Source organism: Kogia breviceps, chromosome X, assembly GCF_026419965.1.
Source record: "Kogia breviceps isolate mKogBre1 chromosome X, mKogBre1 haplotype 1, whole genome shotgun sequence".
Classification (NCBI taxonomy): Eukaryota; Metazoa; Chordata; class Mammalia; order Artiodactyla; family Physeteridae; genus Kogia; species Kogia breviceps.
Window position 1 is genome coordinate 72,864,254 of NC_081330.1, and position 20,338 is coordinate 72,884,591.

The window sequence follows — 20,338 nt, forward strand, 5'->3', positions numbered from 1 at the left end:
AGCAAATGAGAGAATGTGTGAAAAGAAGCACCCTGCAAACAGCTAAGCACTGTTGTCCTTGCTGTGGTTCGGCCCACACCCAGTCAATCATCAGTCAGCTCTTGAGCTGAACCACAGCAGGACGCCCTCAGGTTTCTCCACACAAGCTACAGGGACATCAGCTACGTCACAGGCACCTGCTCTAAGCGCTCCTCCTCTTGTCACAGGGCTGCCATGATGACTGCCACCCTGCTCTGCAAACTGGGCCCATCTCACCCTCATTCCCCCTGCGCTCTAATGCTTTCTGGTAGCTGGGAGCCCAGCTTTTTCTTACCATGTTTATTACTCGGTTCTCTGCTCCTGCCTTGGCTCCCGCTTTCTCTAACAAACGTCTGTGCTGCATTAGGCACCTCCTGTTCTTGTGTACCTTTGCCATTTTGCCCCGAAGGCCGTGGATGCCCTCCACACACACCCGGCCAGCACTACCTGAGGCAGCTTTTGGGGGCTGGGGTAGAAGACGGAGCGCAAAGCTTTCACAAAGGACCTGTTATGACCACAGGAGTCTAGAGCCATCCAGAGGAACACCTGACTCGGTCAGCTGATGGTCACTAAGGAGAGAGCCTTTTGGCCCCCAAAGGTTTGGGACATTTTTCCCACTGTTGTGCCCCCACCCTCTCCTCTCAACTACTTCAAGAAGGTCTCTGAGCCACAGTTCATTGCAACTATCATTTATTAAAAAATATATGTCTCCTTGGAAGGAACACTGGTAAACCAACTAGTGTCATGCTTGCTTTGAATCTCTGCTTTTCTTCCCTGGGAGGGGTAGAGGGTTGAGCATCACTCAGACTACATCACTTAACATCAGAGAAATCAAAACACTCCCAGCTCACCCCCTCCTCCCCAGAGTCATAATCGGACACCACTTTACCCCTCTTGCCTCCAATCCAGTGTACTGCGCAGGTAAAGCTGCTGCCCTTTCTTTCTTTCTTTTTCTTTTTTCTTTTCTTTTTTTTTTTTTTTTTTTTTTTTGTGGTACACGGGGCTCTCACTGTTGTGGCCTCTCCCATTGCGGAGCACAGGCTCCGGACGTGCAGGCTCAGCGGCCATGGCTCACGGGCCCAGCCGCTCCGCGGCATGTGGGATCCTCCCGGACCGCGGCACGAACCTGCGTCCCCTGCATCGGCAGGCGGATTCTCAACCACTGCGCCACCAGGGAAGCCCTGCCGCCCTTTCTTTACCCACATTCTGGGCTCCACACTTTACAGTTAGCCTCATCATGCTGGTAGGAGAACTGTTAACAGACTTCCTAAATCTGGCTGGTAGCACTCAAAGCATCTTCGACATGTATGGTTTGCACCGGTTGTTAACACAGTGGGCTAGGAAACAACAGGCTCAACCGTGGGGCCAAGCATGTCCCCGCTCTTCTCCCCTGGGTCGTGCCTCCAGCGTGGAGCTGAGGGAAGCATGGTGGCTTCAAAGGAGCATGGTGGGGTGGGGTGCGGTGGGGCGGGGCCCGCGCCACACCTGCTGCCTGCGTTTGTGGTCAGAGAAAAAACCCCTTGACCGCAATCACTGCCGTCTGACTCTGGGAAAAAGCAACAAGGTTTCACATCTCAACAGTAAGTGAATCGTAGCTCTACAGCTCAAATCGACAGCATTAAAGTCTACTTTCTTCTTGAAGAAACAGTAAGCTACCAGCTGTTGGTGAAGGATTGGGGTAGGTAGGGCATATGAAGCAGCTGCGAAAAAAACCCAAATCAAACTTTTCATTACGCGGCTGGCCAAGCTCAGGGCCGTTCCACTGTCCCAGTGCAGAGCTGGAAGGCAAGTGACTCCCCGTCCCTGCCAGTGGGCCCCATGACAGGGCCTCGGCTGAGCCCAGCATGTCCCTGGCAGGTGAGTGAAGGGACACGTTACAGTAGGAGGCCCAGCTCCTGTCGGTTCTCACCTGCCCCCACTTCCTTTTCCGCTGATGGGATGGCCATGCCCGGGTCACCTAGTCTATCACGAGGCCCGGCTCCTCCAGAACATCATGAGCCTTTAGAACACGGTCAAATTGGATTCTACACATTCACTTAAATAGTAAAAGTAAAATTTGGAAGAATGAAAAGGCTGACACAGTAGCACAACATGGTTTTGGTTTAACAGCAGCTTAAAAATGAACAAAAAGGAAACCTCTCATGCAGACACATCAGGTGGCATAAAACAATCGGCAATTTAATACGGTGGGAGCACCTTTAGCCATTCTCTCGCTCCCCACACGCGGGCCTGACTGTGCTCCAAGGGCAGCATCGGCTCTAGGGTCACAGCTCCAAGCCTCTGGTCCCCGGGCCAAAGCCCTTTCCTCACCGTTCTCTGGCTGACCCCTCCTAAAGAAAAGCCCAGCTCTCAAGAGAATGACCAATGCGGGTGCCCTCGGTACAGCACTTACTACCACTTTCACTCCCTCCCCAACCAGTTGGGATATAAGATGCCATCTGATTGGAATATGAAAATTAAAGCATTTCTCTAATAACACAGTACCATTGATGAAGTCTCCATAGATTTTCTAGTCCAAATGCGTGTGAATATATATATATATTATATGAGTGTATAATATATATATATATAATAATTTCTATATATTTTATATAAATTACATATATATATCTATATATAAATAAGATACTTTCTGTCACCATGACCGCGCTGTCCCAAGCCACGAGGCAGTGTACAGATCGTAGCAAAGCCTGGGAGCCTCTCCTCGCGGGGTGCACGGGGCTCGCTTCATAAGCCGCGCAGCTGTCCAGTCTGTCTTTCCATCAGTCCTCCTCTCTTCTCTTTGCTTCTGCTTGGTTTTATGAAAACAATGACTCTGATGGATTTGCACCTGTGCTAGTGCTTGGGAAAGGTCCATGCAGGAATGGGCGCAGTCACATGATGAGTGAGATGGCATCATCCCAAAAAATAAACTAAAACAAAACAAAAATTTAAAAAAACAGAACAGGACTAGAAAACTCAATTTTTTGGACATATCTAAAAAAGGGGACAAGAACAGTAGTCATCTGTTCTCCCCCATGGGGACAGGAATGAAGAGGGAGGAGGGAAAAAGGGACTTGATTTCTTCTGTTCACAATAGAATGGTTGGAGGGGATTCTTCAGAGTTTTTCAGGGGATGGGACCCAAATGTAGTGCCCAGACTGGTCCTCAATGATTTGTTTGATTTTGTTATAAATCTCTTCCAGTGAGTCACCCTGTACAATGGCTGAAGAGGAAAACAGAATTATTACTGTGGTCCACAGTAAGCCCCTGCCCCAAACCCTGACAGTCTGGCCCATCCCAACTGTCCCACAGCTCAGCCCCACTCATTCACTAGGCGGCCGTCTGGGAGCCCAGGGCGCTGGGGAAACTGGCGGGCACTGCAGGCCCGGGGCTTGATGTCAACTTGCTAAGACAGTGAGACTGAGCAGCAACTAGTAGGAAAATGTGTTCTTCAAAAATGTTTACTGAGCACCCATTAGATGCCAGACCTTGTAGATCATGCCCCTCTTGGCTGCCATGAGGCCGGCAGCTGGTAATTCTAACGCAGCCTTACCAGAAGATGTGGAAAATCCTGGTTATCCAGAGCAAGAGCTGAAAAAGCCACAATTTCTGGCAAGGTGCCGTGCTCCTGGGGCCGTCACATCTGCTCCATGTCGGAGGTCAACCCGACAAACAAGGACACGGATGCTAACAGAAAAGGGAGCTCCAAGACCCAAGGTATGCGAGGACAGTTATGAATCCTGTCCCCCGGTAACCTTGTAGGACCACCAGCTAGAGTTTACTCAGCACCACCTTGCACACATATGTCCCTGTACTTCAAAAGGTAAGCAACATATTACACAGAAACCTTCCCAACCTTTTAGGAACTGATCCTTCTAAAGCAGGTGACCATATAAACACACACACGCACACGTGTGCACACACCGACAGACAGCCTGAACACCACGCTAGGGAAACATCATCATCAACAAACGTTCACTCAGTACATAAAACATGCAAGGACAAGTGCTGGATGGGGGAGCCTGGGAGGGAGGGAAACAAACTAAAACAGGGAGCCTACAATCTAGGAGGGACATGAAGACGAACAAAAACGATCAAAGGCAGCATTTGGTGATGGTGGTTGATACCAGAAACTGGCTAAACTCCTCTGGCTGGAGGACACTTGAGTACTTTGGAAATGCTTGAGCTCAAAAGCACCCAGAAACTCTGTGCAAGGTGTCTGGGCCTCTAGGAAACACTCACAGAATAGGTGTCCAGCTGCTCCCATGTTACCCCAGCTGTGCAATAGGGAGACTTACCTGTGAAGTATTCTCCAAACTCCTGCTCCAGTTTCATGGCTTTGTCATAGATCTTATTTGCTTGTTCATACGTCTGCCGTCGGTTCATTTCCCTGCCAAAGACACGGAAGAAAACAGTACCCAAAACTAGGTTCTATGCTTTGATTAACATAAAGGATTGTTCCAGGCTCCCTGAAAAGCTGCTCAGCTGCCCTCTGAGAGCAGCAGAGGCCCAAGGCTGAACATTCCTCAAACCTTCCAGGTTTGAAAGCTCAACCAGTAATAAACGCAAGTGCACTCAAATCCAAAGGAGCCCCCAGTGAACAGGATGGGGCAAAGACATTCCACTGAGCACCCATTGGGTCTTACCCCTGCCCAACAAACCACTTGATTTTTCATTTCCTTTCCAGGGCCCTCCCCTAGCCGAGAGTCTCAGCAAATACTTACATAAGCGCTTCAATGGACTTGGGCTTGATGAAAATGGCAATGGGGTAAAGTTGTGACTGCTGCAGCCTCTTGATAGCATTGCCAGAAACATCTAAGATGCAGTGCTTGCCCTGAAAAAGCAAAGACTGGCATCAGTCCACCCAGTCCCTGTCTACGCCCTGTGCTAACCCAAACATCCACCTGTGGGAAACATGGGGCCGCCCGGAGAGGCCAGGAAGATTCTACTTCTGAGGTACCCAGGCTCCACACTTTGCTCCTACTACCCAGACAAGGCCACATCTGCAGCTGCAGGTGGGTGACGTCCTGGGGTGAGTTGCACAGAGGAGACAGATGCCTCCAACCCAGGGCTGGGAACACGCAGAGCGGGCGTGGCGTTGGTCAGCACTGCCACTGGGTAGGCCATGTGCTGGAAGGATGAGGATCCACGCAGCACTTTGGCTGGAGCATTTCTGTGCTCCCTTTGAGGGTAATTTCGTAGGGCCACTGCCTCCGCCTCTCCTTACCCTCTCTGCAACTGCCCTCACTGACTGGATGCTGGTCCCATAGAGATTATCGTTGAACTGGCCTGCCTCGATGAACTTGTTGTCCTGAATATCCTTCTCCATCTGTTCTCGGGAGACCACAAAGTGGTAGTCTTGCCCATCCACTTCATTATCACGCCGAGGCCGGGTAGTATCTGCAGGAAGAGAGGAAACGCCCTGTGGTGCAAGGACAACGACATGCCCCAAGCCCCTGAGAGCTGACTTGTTCCCCCGCAACCACCGCTGGGCCCCAGGGCCACTCCAGTGCTTTTCAGATGAGTCAGGGGAAAGAGGCTGGGAAGAAGTTTGTCTTGCCTACATCTCTTCTAACCGCCAGGTTAGAAGCTGGGAGCTATCTGCTTTAGCTTCAACTGGACCAGAAAGGTGGGGTTTCCTGGGCCAAGGTCTGGCAGACAGAGGGTGCCAAACGTGGTATAGGAGCCAGCAAGCCTCACAAGCCGAACAGTGGGCCACACCCACACCTTGTGGGCTGGGCACCCCCAAGCACCCAATCGTTCCCAACCACCACCACTCAAACTCCTCTGCAAGGGAGTGAGCAGGCCGGCCTGACGTCTTAATTCTCCCCACATCAGCTTTGGGGGAATGCGTTGCTGCCTAATCTCTTCCAGGGTGGGTTTTTTCTTTTTACATTGTTTAAAACTATTTTTTCAGCTGTGCCGGGTCTTACTTGCGGCATGCGGCATCTTCATGGTGGCATGCGGGATCTAGTTCCCTGACCAGGGATCGAACCTGGGCTCCCAGCATTGGGAGCGTGGAGTCTTAGCCACTGGACCACCAGGGAAACTCCCTCTTCCAGGGTGTTAGATGCACCCTGTTCCCAGAGAACCCTAGAACCTGGCCGCAGGCCCTTTCCATAAAACATCAGAGCAATAATTCCCAGGGCACCAACGCCTCCCTCCCAAAGATGCCCTGGGCTTTTACGTGGTACACAGGATCCAAATTTATGCGGGAACTCCGAAATCAGGTCATCGTTGACTCTGTCCTTCATTGGGCCCAGGATGATGACAGGCCTTGCATAGTGAACTGGAGAGCAAGCACAGAGACAGTGAGGCCCCCACCAGACAGCCTGTTGTCCCCCCCGTATGCCTGGAGCACTGAGGCTCTGGAGCCGCTCAGAGGGGGGAGAGCACATATTCAGCCATTCTGCCTTTTAACTACAAAGACATCAAAGAGGCTTTAATTTGAGAATATCTAAGTCCAAGGCAAGTATGAAATCAGAAGCATCTCCCTTTCCAACAGATTCAGGAGAAATCTCTGCATGGGCACCAACAGCTGAGCAAGGGTTTTCAGAGCAGCCACGGAAGGGAGGGACCAGAGCCTCTCTTTTAGCAGTGGCCACATCCACTGAAATCGACCTCTGCCATCCTTGTCAATCTGTCCTATCCTTCGGAAAGCATCCCAGCAGCAAGCAAAAGTATAGTGAGGGATGCACACTGGGTGGCCTTCCCTGTTCTCTCTAACGCTAGGAAGAAGTAGATAAGAAGGAGGCACCCAGGGGCTGGCTGCCCTCCTACTTCCCCACCTTCACCCCTCTGCTGCCACGGTCAACCACTGGGCCGGGCCCCATGGCCACCAGACTGGCTCAAAGGCAAGGCTCTCAGAAGGGGGCTTACTTTCTTGCCGTGTCACTGGCTCATATGACAAAATAGCATCCTCTTGTCCTTCTGCAACAAAAAAGGGAGACATGTTAGCACTTTATAATCTGCCTCCCTGTGTCCTCATCTCCCTACAATGTTCACTTCACCCCCACCTCTGCCAGAAAACAGCCTTGTCAGCTGGTACTTGCTAACACCTGCCCTTGGGCTTGTCTACTTCCCATTGGCAAGAAAGCACAGGAAGACCTTCACCGCCCCTGGGACAGGAGTCAGGAGTCCTCTTGTTCAGTGAAATATAGCTGAGCAAAGGGACATGACCCAGAAGCCATGAAGCCTCCACCAAAAGCCACCTCAATTTCTCAGAACTCTTCTTATAGGTAATAGTCTACTGTGCTCAGTTGCCTTCTTGCTCTGCTGAGAATCACAGGAAAGCGTCAACTGGTCGAGACACACCGCCTGTGTCCCCTCATCTGCGGGCAAGGGAGTCAGGGCACTCATGCAGGTCCCCAAAGATGCAGCTAAACTTTGCCCCTTTTAAGGGTCTACCTATCTCCCCTTCACTGGAAGAAGCAACCAGAAAAGTGGCACAAGGCTGGGCTAAGGTCCTCAGTGCCCTTTAAGAGCAGTGCTCAGCACTGCTCTCCCCTCACGGTAGAGCTCCATCTATCCTAGCAGTGATGAGCTCTTCCTAAAACAGTCACCAAGTGACGTGGTACTGGGCGCTAGGAGGTCCCAAAGTAGCTGACGGCAGTGCCGGGGAAGGCAGCGATATCTGCATCAAGCCCCAGGATGCATTCTCAGGGCCTCCAGCCAAAACTCCGGAGAGGCCAGTAGTCCCAAAGTTCATGTGGCTTGAATTGTGGCTTCTCTGGCCTGGTCACAAGATCTCTGAAGGAAAACTGGGCAGTCATCTGATCATTTAGCCCAGCTAAAAGGTAAGGACACCAAGCCTTAACCCAGGAAGTACTAGTGACCTGGAAAGGCAATTCAGAACAATATCCCACAGGAGGCATTCTTCTTTTGGTCTCTGAGCAAATCTGTAAAACTGGCAGCACCTACAGCCCATAGTGGCTATGGCAGGGATTTGCTCACTGGCTGCTCAGCCTTCCCAGGGCCCAGGGAAGCTTTTAAGTCAGGTCCTGGCCAGATCTGCAGGGCTTATGCTCTCCCCTTTAATCCACAGCCTAAATAAATCCACATCCCATAAGGACAAAATGGCCACAGCATTTCCAGGATCTCCAAGTGTACATGGCTAAAAGAAGCACTAGCCTCTGAACAGAAATGGCAGCCATGCAACGCTGGAATGAGGATGGCTGGGACACGTGGTAGAGCTACATGACATGGGGGAGAATGACACACACTTACTGGAACTGCTTTCGCTGTCACTGGTGTTGGATGTCACTCCCTCTGCAAGCCAACAAGAAAGAGACTCTGATTCAGAACACACCACTGAGAGGTCACACGTGGCACAAAACTCAAATGCTCCAAGAGCCAGACACTGAACTGCCAACCAAGTCAGGCCACGGGAGGCCTGCCACATCAGGCTACCAGTTGGGAGGCACAGCTCCAATCCTGAGCCCCAGCCACCTTGCACTTGTCCCCAGGGCCCTCTGGGGCTGCCAAGGCCCTCCCTATAGACTACCAGCTTCCAATCTTTGGCAGCATCCTCTTCATCTGAATCAGAAGAACTGACTTGGATGGTTTCCAAATCCTATCCCCAAATGCACCTCCCAATGTTAGACAGGCAGTGACAGTAGCAAAGAGAAGCCCAGCGACCAGGCTGCTCTTGAATTTCCTCCCCACATAGAACCCCTGAAGTACAGAATTGTGCAGGACTAAGAGGCTAAGCACTGGGTTCGTTGAGCAGTCAGCAGGGAATGATGTGTTGGCCAATGGGTGGAACCAAGAGCCCTCCTGCCACTGCTACCTGGAAAGAGGGCTTGGCCCCAGCGGTGAAAGGGGATGCTCCTCCGTCCAGGAGAAGACAGACACGTCACAACACAGAGACAACAAATGAAGAAGAACACTGGGAAGACAAGACGATCCTCCTGTCTCAGGCTGTTGGGGCCTCCCCGCATCTGAGCGGGCACAGCAGCCACACTCACAAGAGGCAGAGAGCACAGTTTGGCCCAAAGAAAGCCTACTGCTCCCAAGACGACAGGCGAATGAAGATGAAACATAGAAACAACGAACTATGGAGTGAGACACTGCTCGTTTCAGCCAAGATGACACTGTTCCAGACCGTGATATGCTGTGGCCCCCAGGAAGGACTGGCTGAGTCACCACCCATGCTAGTTCCTGAGCAACCCCCCGATGAAGCCCCTTTACCATCATGCCTTTATTACTTATGGAAGGAGAGTATCCACTAACAGAACCTGCCCGGCACGGCCGCGTGTGTGTGCACGTGCCTGTGTGCACACACAGCAGGGAGGCTAAGGCCCTGTCATCTAGGTCCCTTCGTTTTTCAAGTCTAGGATTATTTTCCAGAGGGGAGAGGTTGGTCAGAGTTTTCCCAAGCTAAAGCACTAAATATATATATATAGTCCAGAAAACGCTGTCGAGGCTCCCACCCGCTCAGCCCCTTAGAGATGCTCTGTGGGGAGCCAGCCCACAGCCATCTGCTGAGGCCCCTGAACCTTCTGGGACATCCCAGGTGTACGCTGGGTAAAGGGCTTCACGGTACTCTTACCCCCTGTTTATAGAGACTGAAACAGCTAATTCTTAAGTCCAATTCTTTAGCGCTGCGTCACTGGAAGAATACAATGGGTGGGCACCCCTCACCTCAACAACAGGTTAGAGATGAGCTGAGTGGTCACCCCTGGAGAAGCACTTCTTGCCCCCCCTCACTTATAAGGTGGGATGCCAAGACGGCTCCACACCATTTGAAGGTAAAAAAGGAAAAAAAGAGACATGAATGATAGGCTTTTATTAGGGTACCAGGGATCCAGAGCAAAAGTGTGACATTCAGAGCCACTTCTAATTCCTCCTGCTATGGTACCAGTTCTCACAAATTCTCTCACTGCACTCCCCTCCGCCCTTTGCCCTCACCCATGTCCCCTATACCCCAACCCCAGCAACTCCACTCATGCCATAAATAGTTAACGGTATGTAATTTTGACTTACTCAGGTTCTTTGCTCCATAATAATCGTCACTTAACCCAGGGAAGTCCTAATTTCACAGACAGCAGGACAAAGTGGGAGGGAGGGAGGGTGGGAGGGAGGGAAAGAATTGGGGGAGAAGACAGAAAATAGAGAAAAAAGACAAGGGGAAGGAAGAATACAGAGCCAGGTGAGCATCAGTGACAGAAGTATGAAATATTATGAAGACCTATAAATATAGCCAGGTTAAGAACTTTGCTACAGAAAGAACATCCCAGGTCATATATGATACCTGGACTTCATGCTGCCCAGTTTGCTGTCAAAAGGTCCTGGAGTGGATGACCTTTTTGAGGTGGTCTATATATAGCCTACAGGCCAACAGGACAAACAGGTGACTTACCAAGGCTTGGAGCACCTGCTTTGACTAAATGTGTAGTTACACAGCCATCTCTGCTTTGCCCCTGAAATCACCATTTCCCTCTGAGGGTGAATGAAAAATCAAACATCTATGTGTGGCAGACAGGCCGGCAGAATTATCATCATCCCAAGGTGCTTTCGTCCAATACTGACTCACTCTGTCCAAACCCTTCAAGGAAAGCTTCATGCAGTCTGAGGTGTGGGCTTCCAAGCTGACCTGAGTTGTGCAGACCACAGGGGATGAGCTCAGCTTTTGGGGAATAAGCACTAGGCAGTTCCAACTCTTATCCAGCAGCCAATCCCCTCCCCCGTTCAGCTGGGCCGTCCAACAGCAAAGCCTCCCCAGGCTGGGCTCAGCACGGAAGTTCTGGAACTTGTCTGGTAAACGAACTATGGTGACCTCACCTCAGGCCTCTGTCTCAGACTGCCTCCTACTGCACCTAGTGCTTCTTACTGAGCTACCCAGGACTGTGAGCCCTAGCCTGCATCTGGATGAGGGCACCCTTGTAATCTACTAGCTGCCACCCCAGATGCTGATGACCTATGTATTCCATGACCATGGAACATGCTGGCCTAGAAAAAGGACATTCCCTATTGGAACTAGTCAGTCTCCTGCTGTCCCAACAGCTCAGGACCCCGAGACCCCTCCTTGTGAGGCAGAAGAGGAGAAGTTTACAATTCACCATGAGCCATGTGAGAAATAATTTAGCAGCCTGACCTGGTATTTAAGGTTAGGGTGAGAGCAGTTAATCTCTGAGGCACATGGTAGAAAGAGAATATTTCTCAGGATGGCAAGTTCATTTAGCCCAGCTTTGTGGCCTTTTCTATCAAACCAGCTTTGTGTTGCTCAATAAACCTTTATTTGGACAATGTTTAGTAAACCCCGTTCGGTGTCAATTCCTTTAAGCAAGAAGAATTTTATTTTGAAAGCTGGCTCTGTAACACTCTGGGAAGACAGTGAGTCTGTTAGAGCCGTGTGAACATCCCTATGCATCACACGCATATGCACGTGCATGTAATTCAAGAAGTAGGCCCAACTCCAGGTATCCAGGGAAGAAAAGGCTCTTCTCTTGACATAGATGAGTGAAGATAAGGGAAAGAAAACACAAGAGGAAGAAGCCAGGAGAGCAACACTGAATCCCTAGACTTGGTTTTCTTGAAAAACCATTTTTCTGAACTTGACACTGTAGATGATAACTGCTCACCACCCACCACCGCAGAGCTCAGCCAGGCACTCCCAATGCCTGTGCCAGCGACTTTCCGGTGGGCAAGCCCTGGAACCAGTTCTACCTCAGAGCCTCCAACATTCTTTCAGAGCGAGGAGCTGGACAAAAAAGACCCAACGACTCCCTGTGCAGAACTTCTACCCTGACTCTGCAAATAAGCAGGTACACACACACACACTCACACGCACGCACACATGGCGGACAGACGGGGGGACCGACACACACGGACACATACACACCCACACCCATACCCACACACACTTTCCCAGTCTTCGGTGCAAATGAGGAAGAGAGGGCGGGGCTGTGGGTGGCCTGCTCTCTGTTCCCTGCTGCTACTTACGTTCCTGTACGCTGCTCTCCTGGGCCATGTTTTCTTTGCTCTTGTAAAATGGAAACTTTCGAGAGAGGCGGAAACTCTTTTTACGTTTCGTTTTGATCGACTGTGAAAGAACATGAACATGGAGGGGAAGGACAGAAGAAAAAAAAAACAGAACAATGGATTTTAAAGCATGCAAGAAAAACTAAAATGGAGACAATGGTGAGCTAAACAAAAGACCATCTCTCACAAATGGAGTCTATGAGATTAAATGAAAGTTGATGTAAGAGGAAAATTATGTTTACAGGAAAATGTTGTAGGGATGTTAGAGGTTTCTACCTAATCCAGACTCACAGCACTCACTGGTACTTCCTAAAGGATAAAGGTCACTGTAGCCTCCTGGACACATGCCCTAAGGTGCCACTGATACACACAGAGTCATCTACTCCGTGTCTCTCTTCCCTCTACCGCTCCGGAAGTTCTTTGGCCTGTGAAGCTCACAGAAGAAAAGGGGTGAATGGAGAGAGCCCTCGTGCCTTGTTTGGTCTGAAGGGCGGTCGGAGCTCTGGGGCTGGCCTTGCTGGCTGGATGACGAGGCCAGGCTCTGTTCAGGGTCCCCACAGCTCCGAAAGGGTCTACAGCCAGGGAGACACCCACAAGTGGTTTCATGTGCCCCAAGAAAGTCAGCCTTCCAAACAGTCCAACTCCAACACATCTTCAAGAGCCAGTTACCCAGGGAGGAGTAGTATACACTGGCTGTAGAGGTTGGGTGCCCGCTCTCTCTGCTTTGTGAAAAGCAGTCAGTATTCTGATAGGACAGAGCCAGCGCCCTGAAAAAGAGATCTTCTTTTGTGCTTGCCAGTTCTCTTATCCACCAGACAGACTTCAAGCTTCTTATGCCTCTTCACATATGGCTGACTTCCTTGGGGATCCCCACTTACCCTGTTAGACTCAATCATCCCCGTCCTGGCATGAAACTTCACGGTTTTCAATCGAGCCCTTTCTTTCTTTTCCACCCTGTTTTGGAGTCAGAAAGAAGTCCTGTTACTGCCAGTGTATGGTCTCAGCAGTGGGGTGCAGTGGGCACAGCAGCCATCTTTGACTCACTGAATCGTAACCATGTCCTGAGCACCAGCTCTCTACCAAAAAGGAGTAATAAAGCACATCCACTGCTCTCAAGCAACTTATATTATAATAGGTAAAAAAGAAATCAATACCAGGAACAGGGTAAGGAAAACCTCTCTCATGATCATGATGACTCACCTCTTCTTACTGGGGATCACACCAATTTGCTCACTTTCTCCATGGGGGGTCACCAGTCTCGCCTGCCACCACTCATCATCAGAGGCGTTAATGACATGTAGAATGTCACCATAGGAGAAGCTGAGGCCTTGGCTCGGCAGGCAGCTGTCCCGAGTCCGGTCATAATCAAACAAGGCCCTGGAAACAAACAGTGAAGGATGAAATGGTTATCTCAACCCTAAATAGGTGGAAGGATGGCAGAGGAAGGTCAACCCAAAGAGTCAGCACACACCCAGCAGCCTTACAGCAGACCAGAAGGAATTCTGTGGGAGACTGCATCCTTCTTTTAGGTCTTGACATTGTAAATATCCCACTCTCCCAACAAGGGGCATAAGGGAAAAAAAATCTTTCATGAGTCCCATCTCCTCCCAGCTCCTGGACATGAAGTGTGAGTCCAAAGCAGAACACCCTCGCTAGTCTTCTCCCTCAGCCACATCCCAGGGAAACAAGTTAGCTCTGCCAACGGGCTGTCTCAGTTTACAACAAATCTTTAAAAAGTAGTTGAAGATAGGACACAAAAATGTTAACTACAATCCCAAACAATGAACGGTAAATGCTGTATAAATACAAAAGAGAAAAGGGCCGTGCATCCTGGGGCAGCGAAAGAAAAAGCTAGGGCTGATGTTGACCCGCACAAGGATAAAGTTGAAGGGGCCCCTATAAAGAAGTCTCCCAGTTCAGTCTCTCTCTCTCATATATGGGGAAACGGAGGCTCAAGGAGGAAGAATAATTTGACTGAGGTCACACACCAAACTAACTGGGACAGAAGCCAGGTCCTCTGACAAGACATGCAGAGTAAAGATTAAAGGGGGAGAGAGGTAGGAGAAGGTGGGGAGAGAGCTATTCCATCTAGGCTTGAAAAAAAAAGGAGGAGACCAGCTTGGTTGCAGCTGAGAGTCATGGAAAATGAGGCTGGAAATAAAGGTCTGGCGCCAATTTGGGGAGGTCTTGAATAGACCTGATCTAGTGACCCCTGAAGATTTGGGAGTAAGGAAGTGACACATCAAAAGACAACTTAGGAACATTAATCTGACCTCACATATAATGAGATAGCAGGGAAAGGGGGTGGATTTGAAGGAACATTTAAACCAAAGCTACAAGTTCAATCCTTCAGGATACACCGCTGACTTCGGCTCTGGTGAAGCTGGTACTTGACAGCAGAGCTCCCCTGCTCAGAGAACAAACACATCTACATGAAAGTGTCTACTTTTCTCATCCACTGGCTCTCTCCTCATACGCAGTCACCACAAATGGGTGATTTCAGTGAGAAGTTTGTATTTTTCTACTTGCAATCTAGGCTCTGTCTTCTTCGTATTCTCTGTTAACACCTTTGCACATACAGCCCAGCAGATTTCCCAGAACTAGTTCCAAGACTTAGACTTCTACCTGCAATACAGTGATCTGTGGCTCAGAGGGAAGCTGCAAAGTAAAACATATTATTTCCCCATGTGCAGGCCGGCCCAAATGAAATGCAGAAGGTCATAAAACTGTGGAGTGTGAAACACCCATCTGCATCTTAAACTTCTTAAAATGGAATCCTTAAGAAGTCACTGTCAGAGTATTTCAAAATGAAAATACCCAAATTCTGACAAAAAGCCCTTTATCTCCCTCAATTTACACACTCAAAGCAATGAGAGGCTGAGGTCAGCAGATTAAGGAGGCCCTCCATCCCCAAGGTTCTTTCTGGGCTTTGTGTGATAGAATCAAATCTGAACACATTTGCACTGCATTCGAAACTGAGTGTCCTAAAGCAAGGAAGCTATTCCGTCAGAGCTTCCTACGAACACGTGCATGGTGAAGACCTTATCCTAAGTGACAATAAGTAACACTAAATGTCATTATGGGCTTCAAAGATTAAAACAAATATAGTAAGGAAAAGAACAGAGTTTGGATTCTGCACAAATTAGTTTGGGGAGGGAAGAAAGATGTTTAAATGAGTTAGGAGAGATTAGGATGAGTCTGTAGAAGATTAGAAGGGAGAGTTTACTGGTTACAAGTTTAAAACATAAAAGGGACAATCCAATATATATTTTAGCACCTCACAGAACCATATTGACCTTTGGCAACAGCAGTAAGAAGCTGGAGTACATACAGTAAAGTTGATGTAAACACTTTCTGGATGAGGAATCCAATTATTGGTAATTGATTAAACATCTGAGATTTAAATAAAACTAACAGGTCAGTTTACTTCCAAGATGAATTTTGGATACTTTACAATATTAAAACACATAACACGAGCTAAGTAAAAACAAAATAAGCACAGATCCAAGGCAACAAGAATGCCAGCAGTTCCCACTGCGTGTCAGGAATGGAACTGTTTGGTTTGTTTTTAAACCACAGGCATGTGCTCCTTTTACGACTTTCAAAAAAATGTAACTCAATTTAAAAAGGAACTGCTTTCAAATATTTTAGCTGTTTCTTTTTATTTTCTAACATATTTCTAAACAACTGCTTCTTCTTGCTTTGTTTTTTACATTTTAGACATTATGCATTTGTCTTCTATAGCACTCACCCATTCTTTTTCCCCTGTCCTCCCAATTTAGTTACATCACATTTTTTTGGTTAAACAATATTTAATTTTACATCATTATGTAAGTGGTGTTCATAGATGACTACCCCTCCTTTCCTATAAACTTTTTCTATTGTTTTTTTAAACAAATTTATTTGTTTATTTATTTTTGGCTGCGTTGGGTCTTCATTGCTGCACGTGGGCTTTCTCTAGTTGCCACAAGAGGGGGGCTACTCTTTGTGGTGGTATGTGGGCTCCTCATTGCAGTGGCTTCTCTTCTTGCGGAGCACAAGTTCTAGGTGCGTAAGCTTCAGTAGTTGTGGCACGCGGGCTCAGTAGTTGTGTTTCGCAGGCTCTAGAGTGCAGGCTCAGTAGTTGTGGCGCACAGGCTTTGTTGCTCTGCGGCATGTGGGATCTTCCTGGACCAGGGCTTGAACCCATGTCCCCTGCATTGGCAAGCAGATTCTTAACCAGTGCACCACCAGGGAAGTCCTCTATTGTTTTTTTTCCTGGTGGAAATAAATGCCTGATTTTTCATTTGACTATATTTCTACATCCCTATTATTTTCTAACTCCCTTATTTAACACATAGAAGGCTATTTAGATTTACTATTTCTTTTTGTTACAGTTAAAATATTTGAAAGCAGTTACCTTTGTGTAGCAAGAAAGGGGGTGAATAGGCAAGGGATTAAATGTTTTGCATATGCTATTGTAATATTTGACATTTTAAACTATCCATTATGCATTAATTTCATTAAAAATTAAATTAAAATAATATAAGCTCATTATAGAATATTTGAAAAATATAAAGCCTAAAAATAGAAAAATCACATTTAATGTAACTTAGCAGTAACTCTTCATACTGTTGTGGTATTATATAATATTGTGTAATAAATACACAAATCAAAAAATACATATTTATCTAAGTTATAAACATGGTGTGTATACACAATTTTGCAACCTTACTTGTCACTTGAAATTGTATCATTAATATTTCCCATATCATTGACTATTCTTCAAAACTAATATTTTAAATGATGATACAATAGTCTATTCTTAAGGATATTCATTAATTAAGCAAATATTTATCAGCATCTAATATGAACAGACACCACTCTTCTAGGCACTTTTAAAAAAGAAAAAAAAAAAAAGGGGCTAGGGGAGTCAATAACCCAGGCACCTGACTTGAGTCATTTACTTCAGATGAGGAACCTGTTTGGCTCCAAGTTCCCTGGCAATGAAGGTAAAAAAGGCAATTTCCCAATAAAATGTAGTACCTAAGTTTACCTACATTCTATCTGATGAATGTGTGAATGAGCAAGGGTGAACAACAGAATGGACAACGCTTTTTTTAAACCATGATTTTGTTAAAAACATAGTAGCCTAAAATTTGAATTTGAAATTCTGAACTACAATATCATTCTCAGTTGACAACGTAAAAGGTGAATTGACAAGAATTTCCTTTTCTAGCCATCGGAACAGCAAATGAGAAGAGCTCTGCAGAACACTGAAACCTCAAGGGTCATTTCATCCCACTTGCTATCTAATAAAGGAAATTCCTTTGATATTCTCTAAATTTCTTTCCAGTGCAAACATTTAATGAGTCTGAGTCCTTCCTAGGTCTTCTCTACCAGGCTAAACATTCTTAATTCCTTCAACAGTCCTTCCATTGTCATGATCTTGATTTGTTTTCCAAATCTCTTCCTGCTGAAATTTTGTCTGACTAAGAACTTGAAAAGTGCCTCACAGACAATGAAAACCAGTCCCAGAGATGCACAGGGCCTCATCTTAGAGTTGTATGATGGTAAACTCTAAGTCACGGTCACATTTTTAAAAAAGAAAAAAAAAGCTAACTGTCCACTTGGCTATGTCTGGAAAATATCTTTCTTCCATTATTTACATACTGAGTCTACTTTGGGGCACTGTGTTTGACAGAAGGGAGATACAGAAGCAAAATGAGTCTTGGCCTTGTGGAGTGTGCTATCTGACAGAGTGTGTCATAGCGAGAGGCACAAGGGTAGGACAAACCAAGGCCTAAAAGCCTTCAGAGGGAGCATAGGTCATAGCGAGCTTGAGGAATCTATGGGGAGGTGTTAACTTTGAAGTGGGCCTCGATGACGGTTCAGATTTCAAAGACAGAGATGGGGAGAGGCCCTTCCGGCTAGAAGGAACAGCATGAGCAGAAGCTCGGAGGCAAGCAGCCCAGGGTGTGTACTGGGGTCAGCAGCACCCACGTTTGGCCTTACCACCGGGCACTCGGGAGAGCGGCGGGCCAGGGCCTGCCTGTGGACAGCCTGGAGTCCAGCTAAGGAGTCTGGCATTCATTTAGGAGGCCCTGTGTGACCGACTTCATTGCCTCACTTAAAAAAAAAATCATTAGCAGGCTGGTGGCGCAGTGGTTAAGACTCCGTGCTCCCAATGCAGGGGGCCTGGGTTCAATCCCTGGTCAGGGAACTAGATACCACACGCATGCTGCAACTAAGAGTTCCCATGCCACGACTAAGAAGCCCACGTGCCGCAACTAAGGAGCCTGTGAGCCGCAACTAAGGAGCCCACGTGCTGCAACTAAGACCTGGTGCAACCAAATAAATTAAAAGGAAAATCATTACCAGGCTAAACTTTCATGTGGGAAGTAATCCAGTAAAAGAGAACAGGCCTGAGTAGTAAAGTCAAACCACCTTTCAAATGACATGTATTTCATGTAATTAGACCTTAATAAATTTTGAAAAAATATTGACTACCTACCTAAGATCTTTAAGAGGCATGCTAAACTGTGGCCTTCTAGCATTAACAGTCTCTCTTAGGAACAGCCTAGAAACCTAAGGAAGTGACAGTGATTAGCACCTTGTTACAAATGCGTCTGGTCAGGCTTGGTAAGAGGATCAAAGAATACCTTTCTCCACAACATGAATATATCCTCCTGCCCGCCCCTTTTTATCCTTAGGGCAAGCACTAAGGAAAGTCAAGGCAGTAACATACCGCCCCTTTTAAATCAGACTGAACAACTGTCCTGGAGCCAAAATCCTACACATGCAGGGCCCAGATGACACAGCAACCAACCTTTTCAACCTCTGACTCAAACCAAGAGTGAGCAGGAAAAAAAAGCAACACCTATTTTCTCCGGATACCTGAAGAAAGACCATAATTAACTACTCTGTCACCTTGGTCCCATCTCATGTGTGTGAGCTTACTGACAAGATGGTGTGTTGGGAGACTAGAAGCCTCAGAAACTCCTTATCCTTCCTGGGTGTAAATATAAAGAATCTCATGGTGGCCTCCAAGTTAAGGACTGGTCAGGTCAGAAGGAAACACTATGTCAGGAAAGAACAAAGCTTATGGAAACATTACCATCCACAGCCTAAGATCACAGTGAGTGGTCTACATAAAAGATTATTGACTTCAACCCTGAATATGTTCTCCTTGGTTATGGCCATGTACCTCTGTGAAGCAAAGGAGAGCCAGATCTTGGGTTATCCCACAATTTCTCAAACATCATGGCCAGGCCAGAAAATACTGATTTATCTTCACAGCAGGGTAAAGAGCATGTCCCAGGTAAAAACAGAAAGTGGGTGATGAAGCCACCTTCCGGAGCCAAGTCACAGCAGCACGAAAAGCAGATGCTCACTTCCCAGGGTCTGCAGTTGGAGTTCCCAAGCTAAGTTTCAGCGCGGCAGCTTTAAATGCTGCTGCCTATGTTTCCTAAGGAGAAAGGTCTTGAAAGATATGTTGTTTAAGTGGTGACCTTTCAAATAGTATCCCCTGAGAGCTGCCCACAGGGATGATGCATACGCTCGAGGACTTTGCCTAATCTTCCTTTCAGCAGGGACCTCACTGCCAAGTGGGGAAGCAGGAATATAATCAGCTCAAAGTAAACAGATTACCAGGCCCAAAGTCTCTGCAGTTCAGGTCCTAAATTTTAAAGTTTAGGGTCTGAAAGATTCAGAGAAATTATACGCTTCTGGCCCAGACACCCTGGTGTCTTAGTGAACAGGAATGCAAAGAAAATGGCAACTACGGAGGAAACTGGTCAGGCAGGTTTCTCAAAGCAAAGTAAACAACAGCACTTCAGTACTACAGCCTCAAAGGCAAGTAGCTGCTTCCTTGTGCTCACCTAGTAGTGTGCCCACCTCTTTGCCTGTGGTCCCAGCCATCTGTCTGGCCTGGGAGGCTCTGCCTGTCCCCTTGCACCATCAGCAGCTCCTCTGAGGCCCAACCCAAGTCCCACCCTTCTCTGTGACCCTGCCCACTCCAAATTTCCTTCTTCCAAATTCATACTACGTATTTAGCAGTGATCTTTCTTTATATTTTCTGTTTATTGCTATTTAACTCTTGCAGTTTTCTAATCTTTCATATTATATCCCTTTGGGGAAAGCCCTTTGAGGACTGAGGCCATGTATGATGCTCGTGAATGGTGGATGAGACCAAGCTGGGGCAGGGAGCACAGAACACCCTCCCAGTTACTATCCTGCAGTGTTCTTCCACTGTATATCCCTCCCATACCAGTTGGGAGACATCGATTTCTTCCTTTGGTCAGTGTTATGGGCTGAATGTTTGGGTTCCCCCCTCTTAAGTTCATTTGTTGAAGCCCTAACCCCCAATGTAATGGTA

The 20,338-nt window shown here is 47.6% G+C and overlaps 1 protein-coding gene across 5 annotated transcripts in view; it reads right to left on the minus strand.

The window, feature by feature from the left end:
- Positions 1-691: 691 nt before the first annotated feature.
- DLG3 (discs large MAGUK scaffold protein 3) overlaps positions 692-20,338 on the minus strand; it is a 60,206-nt gene continuing 40,559 nt past the window's right edge. For 3 of the 5 annotated variants that reach the window (XM_059050391.2, XM_059050398.2, XM_059050395.2), the window contains 10 exons: positions 13,183-13,359; positions 12,861-12,936; positions 11,944-12,043; positions 8,227-8,268; positions 6,880-6,930; positions 6,188-6,289; positions 5,228-5,400; positions 4,725-4,834; positions 4,299-4,390; positions 692-3,223 (listed from right to left, as the gene is read on the minus strand). In XM_059050391.2, coding sequence (XP_058906374.1) covers positions 3,117-3,223; positions 4,299-4,390; positions 4,725-4,834; positions 5,228-5,400; positions 6,188-6,289; positions 6,880-6,930; positions 8,227-8,268; positions 11,944-12,043; positions 12,861-12,936; positions 13,183-13,359 — 1,030 coding nt within the window. In that variant the 3' untranslated portion in view covers positions 692-3,116. Of the gene's footprint in view, positions 3,224-4,298; positions 4,391-4,724; positions 4,835-5,227; positions 5,401-6,187; positions 6,290-6,879; positions 6,931-8,226; positions 8,269-9,984; positions 10,031-11,943; positions 12,044-12,860; positions 12,937-13,182; positions 13,360-20,338 lie in introns of all 5 variants that reach the window. The other 2 variants (XM_067024309.1, XM_059050396.2) reach the window with 2 other exon arrangements.